Source organism: Heterodontus francisci, chromosome 15 (genome assembly GCF_036365525.1).
Source record: "Heterodontus francisci isolate sHetFra1 chromosome 15, sHetFra1.hap1, whole genome shotgun sequence".
NCBI classification, from domain to species: Eukaryota; Metazoa; Chordata; class Chondrichthyes; order Heterodontiformes; family Heterodontidae; genus Heterodontus; species Heterodontus francisci.
In genome coordinates, this window is record NC_090385.1 from 25,369,544 (window position 1) to 25,383,254 (window position 13,711).

At 43.8% G+C, this 13,711-nt stretch overlaps 1 protein-coding gene across 4 annotated transcripts in view; it reads left to right on the forward strand.

Annotated features, from left to right (window-relative positions):
* Positions 1 to 2,052: 2,052 nt before the first annotated feature.
* uprt (uracil phosphoribosyltransferase (FUR1) homolog (S. cerevisiae)) overlaps positions 2,053 to 13,711 on the forward strand; it is a 62,016-nt gene continuing 50,357 nt past the window's right edge. For 2 of the 4 annotated variants that reach the window (XM_068047277.1, XM_068047278.1), the window contains exons 1-3: positions 2,053 to 2,430; positions 10,187 to 10,229; positions 10,585 to 10,654. In XM_068047277.1, coding sequence (XP_067903378.1) covers positions 2,231 to 2,430; positions 10,187 to 10,229; positions 10,585 to 10,654 — 313 coding nt within the window. In that variant the 5' untranslated portion in view covers positions 2,053 to 2,230. The remainder of the gene's footprint in view (positions 2,431 to 10,186; positions 10,230 to 10,584; positions 10,655 to 13,711) is intronic. The other 2 variants (XM_068047276.1, XM_068047275.1) reach the window with 2 other exon arrangements.

Here is a 13,711-nt window from a genome sequence, read left to right on the forward strand (position 1 = left end):
TTATCAAATGCTTTCTTAAAATCCATATAAACAGCATCCACTGCATTCCCTTCATTAACCTTCTGTGTTACTTCATCAAAAAATTCAACTAGATTGGTCAAGCATGATCTGCCTTTTACAAATCTGAGCTGGCTCTCCTTAATTAACTCAATCTCTCTAAGTGTCTATTGATAATTTCCCTGATTATTGTTTCTAAAACCTTACCCTATTCTCATATTAGAAACATAGAAAATAGGAGCAGGAGTAGGCCATTTGGCCCTTCGGCCCTTTGGGCCTGCTCTGCCATTCAAAAATGATCATGGTTGATCATCTAATTCAGTACCCTGTTCCTGCTTTCTCCCCATATCTCTTGATCCCTTTGGCATCAAGAAATATATCTATCTCCTTCTTGAATATATTTAATGACTGGGCCTCCACTGCCTTCTGCAGTAGAGAATGCCACATGTTCACCACCATCTGAGTGAAGAAATTTCTCCTCATCTCTGTTCTAGATGGCAAATTCCATATCCTGAGACTGTGACCCCTGGTTCTGGACTCCCGCAGCCATCGGGAACATCCTCCCTGCATCTAGCCTGTTAGAATTTTATAGATATCTATGTGATCCCCTCTCATTCTTCTAAACTCTAGTGAATAGGCCTAGTCGACCCAATCTGTCCTCATATGTCAATCCTGCCATCATAGTGATCAGCCTAGTAAAGCTTCTTTGCACTCCCTCCATGGCAAGAACATCCTTCCTCAGGTAAGGAGACTAAAACTGCACACAATACTCCAGATGTGGTCTCACCAAGGCCCTGTATGGCTGCAGTAAGAGATCCTTGCTCCTGTACTCAAATCCTCTTGCAATGAATGCCAACATACCATTCGCCTTCCTAACTGCTTGCTGCACCTGGAAGCTTGCTTTCAGCGACTGGTCATAGTCATAGAGAGATACAGCACTGAAACAGGCCCTTCGGCCCACCAAGTCTGTGCTGATTATCAACCACCCATTTATATTAATCCTACATTAATCCCATATTCCCTACCACATCCCCACCTTCCCTCAATTCTCCTACCACCTACCTACACAAGGGGCAATTTACAATGGCCAATTTACCTATCAACCTGCAAGTCTTTGGCTGTGGGAGGAAACTGGAGCACCCAGCAGAAATCCATGGGGTCACAGGGAGAACTTACAAACTCTGCACAGGCAGTACCCAGAACCAAACCTGTGTCACTGGAGCTGTGAGGCTGCAGTGCTAACCACTACGCCACTGTACCGCCACCGTGCTGCCCTGGTGTACAAAGTCTCGTTCCACTTTCACCTTTCCCAATCTATCACCATTCAGATAATAATCCGCCTTTCTGTTTTTACAACTAAAGTGGATAACCTCACATTTATCCATGCTATACTGCATCTGCCATGCATTTGCCCACTCACCCAACTTGTCCAAATCACATTGGAGCCTCTTTGCATCTTCCTCACAGCTCACATTCTACCCCCCACCGCCCCCCCCCCCAGCTTTGTGTCGTCTGCAAACTTGGAAATGTTCTCTTTTTACCAGTCTTATTTTCCTCTTAACCTCCCCTTTCAACGAATTGTATATGGCCTGGTTCTCATTTGAAGAATTCACCTGATACACCCTCTTTTTTTTGTTTCATCATAACCGTCATGCAATTTAAAAAAAAGTTTATTGATATGATTGGAAATAGAGATAAATTTAATGACATGTTTGAGAAAGCAGAAAATTATAAAATTAAAAGTCCTTAAAGCTCATAGCATACTTCCTGATTTTGTGAAGATTTCAGTACAGTAGCGACATTCAGGGCTACTATTGGCTGAAGCAATCATAAAGTACTTGTCACTATTTACATGTTTTTTTTATTTTGGAAAAAAAGCACACATTCCTGTTCATCATATTTTACTTGGTTAACCCATACTCAGAAAAAAATTATGGCATCAAGGATAATCAATAGATTGTTTGCACTTGCCCATCAACTCCAGATAAAAGCAGGAAATGTACTTTGTTCATTTGGGGTGGTGCTATCGTGAATTAGACACGCGTAACATGATTGTATCACCAGTAAAGGGGCCAGCCAGCAGGCGGAGCCAGGAAACGAGAGGCAGGGACACAGAGGGAGAAACGTGGATTAATTTCCCCTTTTCTCTAGTCTCGTTCTTCTGTTCAATCTTATTGACCTTGCAGACCCAGAGTGTCTAGGGGAGGGTGAGCAGGAGGATTTGTAACTGTCTATGGAAGCTGATTTTCCCATTGCCAGCATCATGCCTTGCCAAAACGCCCAGCAGCAACTCAGCAACTCCGAGCAAAGCCACTCGCTGCCGAAGCAAGTGAGGTTCGCAGACAGCGCGGAGCCCGAGCCCATCGGACCCCAGCTCAAGCTGCTGCCCATGAACGATCAGATCCGGGAGCTGCAGACCATCATCAGGGACAAGTAAGTGGCGGGGGTGGGGGGTTGGAGTGGGGGGAGCAAAGTGTGACTGCAGACTGAAAAAATGCTGTTGAGATTGGCCTTTCTGCTCGTGCCTGGAGCTTTAGGCCTTCTCTCAACGGGGATAGTGACATAAGGAGGAAAATGAGTCATTTTTGCCGCTGGTTTTCATGCATCGCTGCTGGAGGTGAAGTGAGAAAGCCGCACACAGCCCTTGACAAATGCATAATCCAGCCAGTCTCTTCCGGCGTGGAATGCCTAATCATCTCATTGTTGCAAGAGAATGAAATAGCCGCATGGATGTTATCTAAACACGTTTATCCTAGATATAGAAACACAATTCTCTCCTTTCCAATGCTGGCCTGCATTGTATTTCCAGTACTTCTCGCTTTTTATTGCGGCATTTGCAGTTTTTAATGTTATCTTGTTCCGATTGACCGGTTAGCCAAACTGGCTGGAGCTCCTGGCAGTCAGGTTGCGCTGTTCATGGGTTTCTCTGTTGGATTTAGTGCAACATTGGAATTTATTCACTTACCTGGGTAGAGAGAGGTATTTCCCAAAGACTTTCGCTCAATGATGTTCTGCTGTATTAGACGTTGGTGCAAATCACTAGTTTTAAAACAAAATATAAATTCAAGTTCCTTAGGGGTTTAATTCAGTTTTTGCTTATCTAAAGCTTGGGCATATTTTGATCTAAAAATTGATCTATTATTAGCGCAGTGTTTCATCTGAACGGAGTAGTAATTAAAACAATTCTCAAATGAGTCATTTTGTTGAGAATGTCATTACATTTGTGCATCCCTCTATTTTTCTCTCCCAATTTTCTGCCATCTGTTTCTGTTCTGCTGAAGGTGGTTGCGCAGGCATTGGGAATCCTTCAGTACCTCACCCACATGGGCATCCTTCATGTGTGAGCCTAGGCGTTGAGCCTTTGCAGGCTATTCGAGCATGGAGGGCAGCCCGACCCTGTTCTCACTCAAATTCCACACAGCAGAGGTCATTGGATAGCAATCAAGAGCAGGAACAATGTAGCACCCCTACTGCCACCTGGGCTGAGATAGCTAGCAGCCCAGATCAGGAATCTAACCTGGGACCTGGTCAGCATGATTCAGTTACATACTGGCTTTACACTTGAGTTATCGGGAGAGCTAGTTCTTACACTGAATTCACAGTGAAAGTTTTTTGTAAGTGCAAAGTGGTTCTAGCTTTCCACTGACACTAAACTAGTGAAGCATAATTCAGACGTCAGCCTGAACCGACATCAAAGCCAAACAGACTCTGGATTCAGGCGGCATCTACAATATAATTGCAGCATTAGTGCAAAGTGAATCCACTTTTTACTGACGTCATAGTTCCATTTCCATTCCACTTCTGTGGAACGTTTTGGGATGTTTTAGCTACATTAAAGGTGCCACATAAATGCAAGTTGTTGTTGTTGCTTCTGTTATGCCTGCCCGAAACCTGCTCCCAGCCCTATCACCTCCTAGCCCCTTGCCCATGGTTGGAATTCTATTGGAATGATTTTGTTATGCTGAAACTATACATGTTGGGTTTGAAAGTATTTGATTTTTATAATGGTAAATGTTCCTTTTTATAAATGGATAGTTCAGATTGAAGAAAATGACATCTTGTTAATTGAATCATGATATTTTAGAATGCCATCAAGGCTGTCTAGAGAATTAACATTTGTTGGCGTAAAAAATATTTGGATTATTTCCCTTCTAATTTGTTTTCTTTTTGATGTAAACCACAATCAGCAATCATTTTGATTGTAATGTGATTATCAACATGGGTTTTACACATTAGAAATCACAATTCTACACACTACCTGGTGAGTGTGAAAAGTAAGTGATGACCTGTTTTGCCAAGCATTGTGTATGTGCCAGCTTTCTCACTGTGGATGAAATTGAGGAGGGGGAGAAGACAGAAACAGGTGGTGACATTTCCAGTTCAGAAAGAATGTGACAGCAAGAAGTAACCATTGGTACATGAGGGAGATACAAGGCAGATGCTTATCACAGGGAAACATTTAACCTTAATAGTGGCAGAAGAGTGAAAATAAAAATGGTACAGTGGTGGTTCCCAGTAGCAAGATGTGCAGTCTCTGTATTTCTGTTATCAACAATCGAGAGGTCCCAAGGTGCAAATTATCATATACTGTTCTTATGTTTTCCTATATTACAAGTAACTGCACATCAAAAGTAATCTATTGACATGAAGTGGTCTGAGTTCTTCTGAAGATGTGATATAGCACCATATGAATACTGGTTCTTTCATCCAATTTTCAATCCTAATTTGCACAATTAAGTTATTTTAAATAGTTGAAAATAATAATTTGCATTTATATAGCACCTTTAATGTACTAAAAATGTCCCAAGGCACTTTAGGAGTATAATCAAGCAAAAGTTGATGCCGAGCCACATAAAGAGATATTAGGAGAGGTTTCCAAAAGCTTGGTCAAAGATATAGGTTTTACAGAGCAACTTAAAAGGAGGAGAGAGCAATAGAGAGGCAGAGAACTTGAGGGAGGGGATTCCAGAGCTTAGGGCTTAGGCAGCTGAAAGCACAGCTGCCAGGGGTGGAGTGTTGAAAATCAAGGATGCACATAGGCCAGAACTGGAGAATTAAAGAGAGCTCAGAGTTGTAGGTTGAAGGAAGTTACAGAGATAGGGAGGGGCGAGGCCATAGAGAGATTTAAACACAATGGTGAGAATTATAAAATTGGCGCTTTGCTGGACCAGGAGGACAGGGGTGATGGTTGAACAGGACTTGGTATGAGTTGGGATATGGCCAGCAGTTTTGGATGAGCTCAACTTTATGGAAGGTGGAAGATGGAAGGCCGGGCAGGAAAGTGTTGGAATAGTCGATCCTGGAGGTAACAAAGGCATGGATGAGGGTTTCAGCAGCGCATGAGCTGAGGCAGGTGCAGAGATGGACGATGTTACTGAGGTGGATGTAGGCAGTCTTAGTGATGGCGAGGATATGGCGTCAGAAGCTCAGCTCCGGTTCAAATCGGGTGGCAAGCTTGCAAACAGTCCAATTCAACCTTGGATAGTGGCTGGGGCGGGGGTCGGTGGAGGAATGGAGTCAGTGGCTCGGGAATGGGGTTTGTGTTGGAGACTGAAAATAATGGCTTCAGTCTTCCCAATGTTTAACTGGAAATTAAAATCATAACATTGCAGCAATTGTGGTAATGGGCTGATCAGAAACATCACAAGCTAACATTTTCTGGAATTGGCAAGCATGTGGATGGTGAATTCATAGAAAATCTGTAACAATCTGTGACTGGGATATTCTAATATGTAGGGCAGCCAGCATCATAAAGAGAAAAGACAGGTACCTGAGGTTTCAGCTGTGTATCCTTGGGCAGAAAATGAGTTCTGAGGAATGACACACATAGAAAAAAACAATAGTCAGTATTTCTCTTCACAGATACTGCCTGATTCTCTATGTATTTCCAGCATTTACTATTTTTATATAGAATCTCAGCATTTGCAATTTTTTTCCTTTTTAACATTTCAATATGTTTGTTTTGGTGTGCAAGTGCTCTCAGAGCCAAGGTATAGTAAACTCCACCAGTTTCAATGATACTTTCTGCCTCAACACCACCCCCCCCCCCCCTATTATTACATGAGAATTAATACCGTATAGGGCCACTAAAGACCATTATAAATGCAACATTTATACATGACGACCAGGCCTACATATATAAGTAATTGCATCTTGGAAACCATTACTTAACGTATTTTAATGTTAATAGGATTTCAGTAAAGTGGTTGTGTAAAATATACGTTTAACACTAACCTGAACTGTGTAAAACACGCAGTGGTGTAATAAATATAGGTTTTTCCCTTCCAAGTTTGGGTTGTGTCTGGAAAGGAAAGAGAACTTTTGTTCTATATAACACTGGATTAGAGTGCTGGTGGTTACAAGTCTGTCATTGGTGCCAGTAGTGGTAGGACAAAGTTGAATGATAAATTAGATGTTTTACACAAGGAGCATTTTGACACAAAATTACAGTACATTAAAGTCGTTTTTTTTTTCCACAGTGACTGGGTAAAAATATACTAAATAAGCCTAGTGACACTCTTGTATTTTTTTTAAAAAACCTTTAACAATTTTATCTAGCAATAACTGAAAAGTCTAACTGAAATGTAAAACTATTAAATCAAATAGTTAGACCAGATAGAGCTGTCTGAATATTTGTTTTGAATCGGGAGGAATGGTCTTTAGATCAAGGCATACAGGCTAAAAAAGTTTAACATTTTTCTCACAGTTGTGAGTTCTACAGAAGATCTCAGTAAGGTACAAAACTCCACTTGCGCACCAAATATTTGACCTGAGTTACCCCAGAATGTAAGTAAATTACCTAATGCAGGTTTTACAGGTTTTACCATAGTAACAATCTTTAGTTCCAAAATTCTTACCTTGGTTTTGAGAGAACCTTTACTATGGTAATCAGTTGAGTTTTTTAGTCACCACAATACATTTTCAGTTTTAGCTATGCCATCTGTGCAATCAGCTTGGTAGTGCAGTGTTGCGGCTAAGTACTTCATTCCAAGGTGTCAGCCTTGTATCAGTGGCAGCACCTTAGCCTCTGAGCCAGTAGGTCATGAATTCAATGCCTACTCCAGAGACTCAAGCACATAATCTAGGCTGGCACATCTGTACAGTACCGAGGGCACTATCAGAAATGCCATCTTTCATATGAAATGTCAAATCCAGGCCCTGTCTTTCATCTTGGATCCCAAGGCAATAGAAGAGCAGGGGATTTTAACAAGCATCTTAAAGGATGAGACAGAGGCGGAGAGTTTTAGGGAGGGAATTCCACAGTTATGGGCAGTGTTGCAACATTGGTAGGTATCTCTGATCAGGTTACTTGCGCACTACCTCAACAAGGAATGGCACAGTGGCGCAGTGGTTAGCACCGCAGCCTCACAGCTCCAGCGATCCAGGTTCAATTCTGGGTACTGCCTGTGTGGAGTTTGCAAGTTCTCCCTGTGTCTGCGTGGGTTTCCTCCGGGTGCTCCGGTTTCCTCCCACATGCCAAAGACTTGCAGGTTGATAGGTTAATTGGCCATTATAAATTGCCCCTAGTATAGGTAGGTGGTAGGGAAATATAGGGACAGGTGGGTAGTGGTAGGAATATGGAATTAGTGTAGGATTGGTATAAATGGGTGGTTGATGGTCGGCACAGACTCGGTGGGCCGAAGGGCCTGTTTCAGTGCTGTATCTCTAAACTAAACGATCCAGAAGATTTAAAGAGGAGCAAAGATTAACTTAATGAAAGGCATCACGAGGGCTCAAATCCAGCCCAGACTAATAAGTTAAATGTCTCTGGGCTGGACTTTCATTGTAGAGGTGGGAAACAGGAACCGGGTCTGGTTTTGGGTCAGAAGCCTGCCTCCTGTGGGAAGCTGATTCACATTGCAATTTTCAAATGGGTAAGCCCATAATTGGTGTGGAAACAGGTTTCCTGTCCTCTTAGAGCCAGTGGGATTGAAAATGGCAGTGGGTCAGATCACAGGGGGAATTTTATGCTCTTCCCAATGGTGACTTTGGAGACAGGGGGGAGCTTATAATTGGGCGGGATGGTGTGGGGGGGGGGGGGTGCGGGGATCCCTCATTGTGCTGCTGCGGGAATTAGACCAGTGGCGGGCAGGCCTGTTGGAGCATGGGGAGCATGCCAAGCAAACCCGTGCAGGTTGCTTACTGGCTGGGGGGGGTGGTCACTCATTAAAAGGCATTCAGTGCCAGATTGAGGGACCTGGCATTGAGAAAGGGGGGCCCGCTGAGCACCACCCACCTGCCCTTGCTGCTGACCCCTCTACAACCCTCTCTCCTATTATGAAACCCACCCTGTGAAACCCTTCCCGCTGTGACTTACAGGTGGCCTTGAGTGAGTCCAGTACCAGCAGCAGCCATCGTCTCCGCAGTGGCACTGTTCAGTTAAAGAGCTGCCGGCCTCCGTATTGAAGGAAACTAATTTCTTTTGCACTTTCTGGAATATCAATATGGAACTGTTTTGAACTGTTTTGTAATGTACTTTTACAGATTTTTATGAATAAAGTATATTTTTGGAAAAGAAATCCAGCCTCTGATTGGCCAGCAGCTCCTAGCAGGCGGGACTTCTGTTGATGGGGTCCTTGATCCCGGGGACGGCCCTAAGTGCCTAATTGGCACTTGATTCTGAGGGCCTCCCCCCAGAGGAAGTGGCACGGGCTCTCACTGTTGATTAGGCGATGGTCAACACCCCCATCACCAAATCCCAACCCAAGTATGGGGCTCAAGTAGACTTCCATGGCAGCCATCACTGAGGCTGCTGGTTGTCATGAGGGTGAGATTTGTCTTTCACTGCACCAGAGGGAAGCAAGATATCACAGGAGAGCTGGAGGCCTGGCACTGGCGCAGGGCAGACCCTTTCTTCATCGATGCCGACCTGGATCTAATGCTGGAGGCTGTGAGGGAGAGGAGGGAGGGTGGCAGGAGGAGGTCAGGGCACCTCTCTGTTCAATGTTACTCCCTCTGCCCTGTCTTCCTCCTCCTCGCTTAGCTCCTGCACCTCCCCTGATGAACTGTCTTCTTCCAAGGCCTCACTGTCCTCTAAGGTCCATACCTCTCTGGGTAAAGGGGGCCCCCCTTTCTCAATGCCAGGTCCTTCATTCAGGCACTGAATGCCTTTTAATGAGAGACCCCCCCCCCCCCCCACCCCACCAGCCGCCGCCTCCACCCCCAGAGCAACAGTGCAGCAGACTACCACAATGACCGAGACCATTGCCAGAGGGTATTGGAGGGTGCCACTCGACCGATCCAGGCACGGGAATGAAACTCAAAAGCCTGTTCGATGGTTGGTCTGCTGGGCTGGTAGCATTGGTTGCATTGCCTCTGTGTCCCTGTCTGAGGCTTCCATAAAGGTGTCAGTAGCTATCTCCTCAAGGGATTTCCCTTGTCCCCTTGGATCCATCCATGCATTTTGGGGGATGGAGTGAAGCACTGAGGCAGCCTGGATTGGCAGAGGATGAAGGAGTCATGGCAGCTGTCAGGAAAGCAAGCGCACGCATAGCAGTTGGATGTTGAGGGAACGGAAACCCTTCCTGTTGATGGATCTCACTGGCTGGTCACTGGGTACCTTGATGGCCACAAGGATGCAAGCGATGATGTCCTGCACCTGGGGGAATCCAGCGATGCAGGCTGAACCCAATGCCCTTTGTCCCTGCGCAGGCCCACCTGTGCCAAAGTGGGTGTAGTTCCTTCTGAAAATGGCATCCGTGAACTGCCAACTGCAAGATGCCACCTAGGTCCACAGCTGATCGCTGAAACGACCCAGTTGCATAGAAGCTCAAGGCGACGGAGACCTTGATGGCTGCAGGTAGGAGATTGCCATGGGGACCGTCAGGCCTCAGGTCATCGTCGATTAGATTCTAAGGTCGGAGCCAAGGCATATTGTTGGACCAGAGTGGAAGGTGCTTTACTCCCCAGTAAAGAATGGTCAACTACAGATACTTGATTGTGACACTGGCTGCCCAAAAATGTGAGTGTTCCATTTCCTTACACTAATAGCCCTCATGTTGATGAGCTCAATATCCTATAAAATGGTGCATTTTTTTTTGAATGGAGCTTAAAATATCTTAAGACTTTTACTTTCTGAGATAGTTATTTTACGTTTGTGAAGGGTTAAATGGTTGGACCAAAATACCTGACCATTTTGAAGGTTTTTGTCCATTACTAAATAGGCTGTTTTTTTCCCTTTCATCTCCAGAACAACGAGCAGAGGGGACTTCGTATTTTGTGCTGATCGTTTGGTGAGTAGCAACATAAACATATCATTAGTTCTGTGCTTTTAATTTGTTGAACCATCAAAACTCTTCCTTGATCGGAGTTCTTACGAGAAAGGAAAGGTGAGTGGGAAGGGAGAGGAAGGTAGAGTGCGGTGGGGCTTATGGGAATGATTTTAGAGTGTTTCAAATGGTTACCACCCTTTTAAAAAATAATTAAGAACTGTACTTACATTTGACACATTTCTCTTTTGGAAAAGAAATGGACATTGTTGCTTAAATTATTTTTATTGCCCAGTGAAAGGATAATATTTTCTAAATTTGGGATACATATGTGCAGGACAAAGTCAAAATTCCTTCACCTGTGAATATTGTATTACAGATCAGACTGGTGGTTGAAGAAGGACTGAACCAGCTGCCATACACAGAATGTACAGTCACAACCCCTACAGGTTAGATATAAGCAAAATGCACGGAATTGAGACGTGACCATAATTAGGCTGCTTCACTACTATATCTGTGATATTAGAGAATCCTAAATGTTTTGTTATGTAGATGCCATTTTGAAAGTTGCTGATTAAAAGGGATATGGCACTTAACAAAGTTCTTCTTTGTGTTTACTAATAATTTAACGTTTTTAAAGTAAGATGGGTGAGGTAACTGTCAGCAATTAGGCAGCCCTCCATTTGTAAATGAGTTTCACCGCTTTGCCAAACACTTTAAGCTGATGACCAAACTTGACCAAATACCTTGAAGAGAATCAGAATCATTATATTCTTAGAAATCGAAGGGGTAATTTTGATGATGATAGTGTATATCGGGCAATATTAGATCAGCCGCCTAGTATTTATATATAATCCCGATTTTCTTTTCATCGAGGTCGGGAGAGATGTAAACAACCATCTGATCTGAAAATGCCTATTTTACACTTTTTCTCAGTCAAAATGACACCCAAATTGTTCAAAGGGATCACAGCAGACAGATGTAGGGCCTCACGGTCTCAAGGGTAACAAATGAAAAATGGCTAGGCTTCCCACTCTTGATTGTTCCCCTTAGACTAAACTATACACAGCCAGACACCAGGCTTCAAAACTAGAGAGAACACGGGCTAAATTTCCTGAGTTCCAGCTGGCAGTGAGGTACCTCACCCATTATTAGCACATAAGGAAAAATCTCTGGTGCATCGCTTGTGATTTTCCATCCCTTGTTGTTGAATTTTCTGGTATACGATGGTGACATGCGAGGTACCTTGCCGAGGCGCGGATTTGGACAATTTAGAGGTGAGCACTTTTCAGGAGTTGCTGGGCCATTGTTTTTTTTTTTTGGGAGCCATGTTAGCTGTTGTGAAAGTTTATGGAAACCACTCAATGATGTCAGTGTCATGAACAGTATAGTTTCTGTTACGTTTGTATCGAGACTGGAAAAATATCTCCCAAACACTTCAATTACATTTTCTCTTTTATTTTCAGTCCATTTCTGCTGATGATTGAAACTACTTTTGTTTAAACTAAGAATTAATATCACAGTCTTGGCTTAGGGGAATTAGTGAGCCTAATAGTGAAATCAACATCAGCAGATTAAAGGTGAGGATACTTCAGTGATTTCATCACTTAGCAGTGTCCCAGTAAGCTCCTTTGTTTACTCAGTGACTTTATCGAGTGAGTTGCTGAGGCTCACATACCAGTTTTAATCCACAGTCTGTTCTGAGCTAACTGATGTCAGCTATGGTAGGAACTGGGCCTCAGTACTTGCCACTGAGTGAGGGTAAGATAAAGCAAAGTTGCTGCTCCTGATCACTCTCCACTTCTGGAACTGTATGTGTTCTGTGGGTAATGTTGTTAGGTGAGAGCAGGATTGGGCTGAGCTGTGAGGCCCCCACCTGTATTGGAGCAGCCTACCCACACTCAGTCTCAAGGCCTCTTGGCTGAGGTACCAAAAACTGCCTGTGGCCCCCTTCTTAATTACCTCCAGGAAAGGAGAAGAGTGCCTGATCGATGTCCTCAGCTACTGCCTTGGCTATTTGTTGAACTAGGGAAGAGGGGTGTGTAAAAGCCAGGGTCGCCACTTTCTGATCATTAGCCATCCACCTTGCCAGAGGTGACAGAATTAGTTAAAATGGCCCTTGAAATGCCTGCCACTGCTCACTGTTTGGATTGATTGATCATTTTGGCAATGAACAGGAGGGCTGCAAACTCGAGCATGAGTTGCCACATTCAAAGAGATGGGGAGAGAACTGGAAGCAAAACAGAACACTGACAACCCTCCCTGACAAAGCAATGAATGTTACTTAATCATAGCTCCTTTTGAGTTCTTCCTTTAGGAGGCTAGATGGTTAATCTTACTGATGCACTTTTATTTTTAAGTGAGATTGCCAGTAAACCAAGAGAAATGTAGTCTATTTACAGACCCGTCAGTCATCAGTACTGGTGGACATTGTAGAAATGTTTGAATGTTGGTCTGGTTCTATTCAAGTCCAGATTGTTGATGCTGCTGTGCCAACAGAACAGACCCTGCAAGGCACTTTTGTTCTTTTGTTTAGTATTTCAGCATGGGAACCAAAGTATGGCCTGGCTGCACAATGTAAACACAGTAAGTCAGGGTTCACTGAACTCCACATTATCACTGTGCAATGAACTGAGCAAACAATTACCCTGATCAGTAGAGTTTTTATTGTAGTTTAAAGGGTGGGTAGCTTAGTGGGACAGTACTCAAAATGCAAAATATTCATTCCCTTAGGAGACCCAGAATTTATTTATTTTTAATGGGCGGCACAGTGGCGCAGTGGTTAGCACCGCAGCCTCACAGCTCCAGCGGCGCGGGTTCAATTCTGGGTACTGCCTGTGTGGAGTTTGCAAGTTCTCCTTGTGTCTGCGTGGGTTTCCTCCGGGTGCTCCGGTTTCCTCCCACATGCCAAAGACTTGCAGGTTGATAGGTAAATTGGCCATTATAAATTGCCCCTAGTATAGGTAGGTGGTGGGGAAAGATGTGGTAGGAATATGGAATTAGTGTAGGATTAGTATAAATGGGTGGTTGATGGTCGGCACAGACTCGGTGGGCTGAAGGGCCTGTTTCAGTGCTGTATCTCTAAACTAAACTAAACTTAAGTCATTCTCCTTTCTTTGAGGAATCGTTTTGAGTTGAAGGGGATTCATCCATTCAGATTGAGACATTTTTTTATCAAAGTATGCTGAAAGTATGTCTGAGTCAGGGACTGCTTTAAAAAGATACGTCTTGAATCGATTCACTCTCCCTGTGTGTTCCCTTTGCAGAGAGTGGGTGAGTGACCTGCTGCCAGGCAGATAACAGTTTTCTGCATGAGTCAGCTTTTAGAGGAAGCAAAAAATAAAAACAAAGTGCTGGAAATACTCAGCAGGTCAGGCAGCATCTGTGGAGAGAGAAGAAAAGTTAACCTGTCAGGTCTATGACCTTTCCTCAGAGGAAGCATTTTAATTTAGAGGTTGAGAATTAAGTGTTTGTGATTTTTTTGGGGGCTTAGCTTCCTTCCTGTG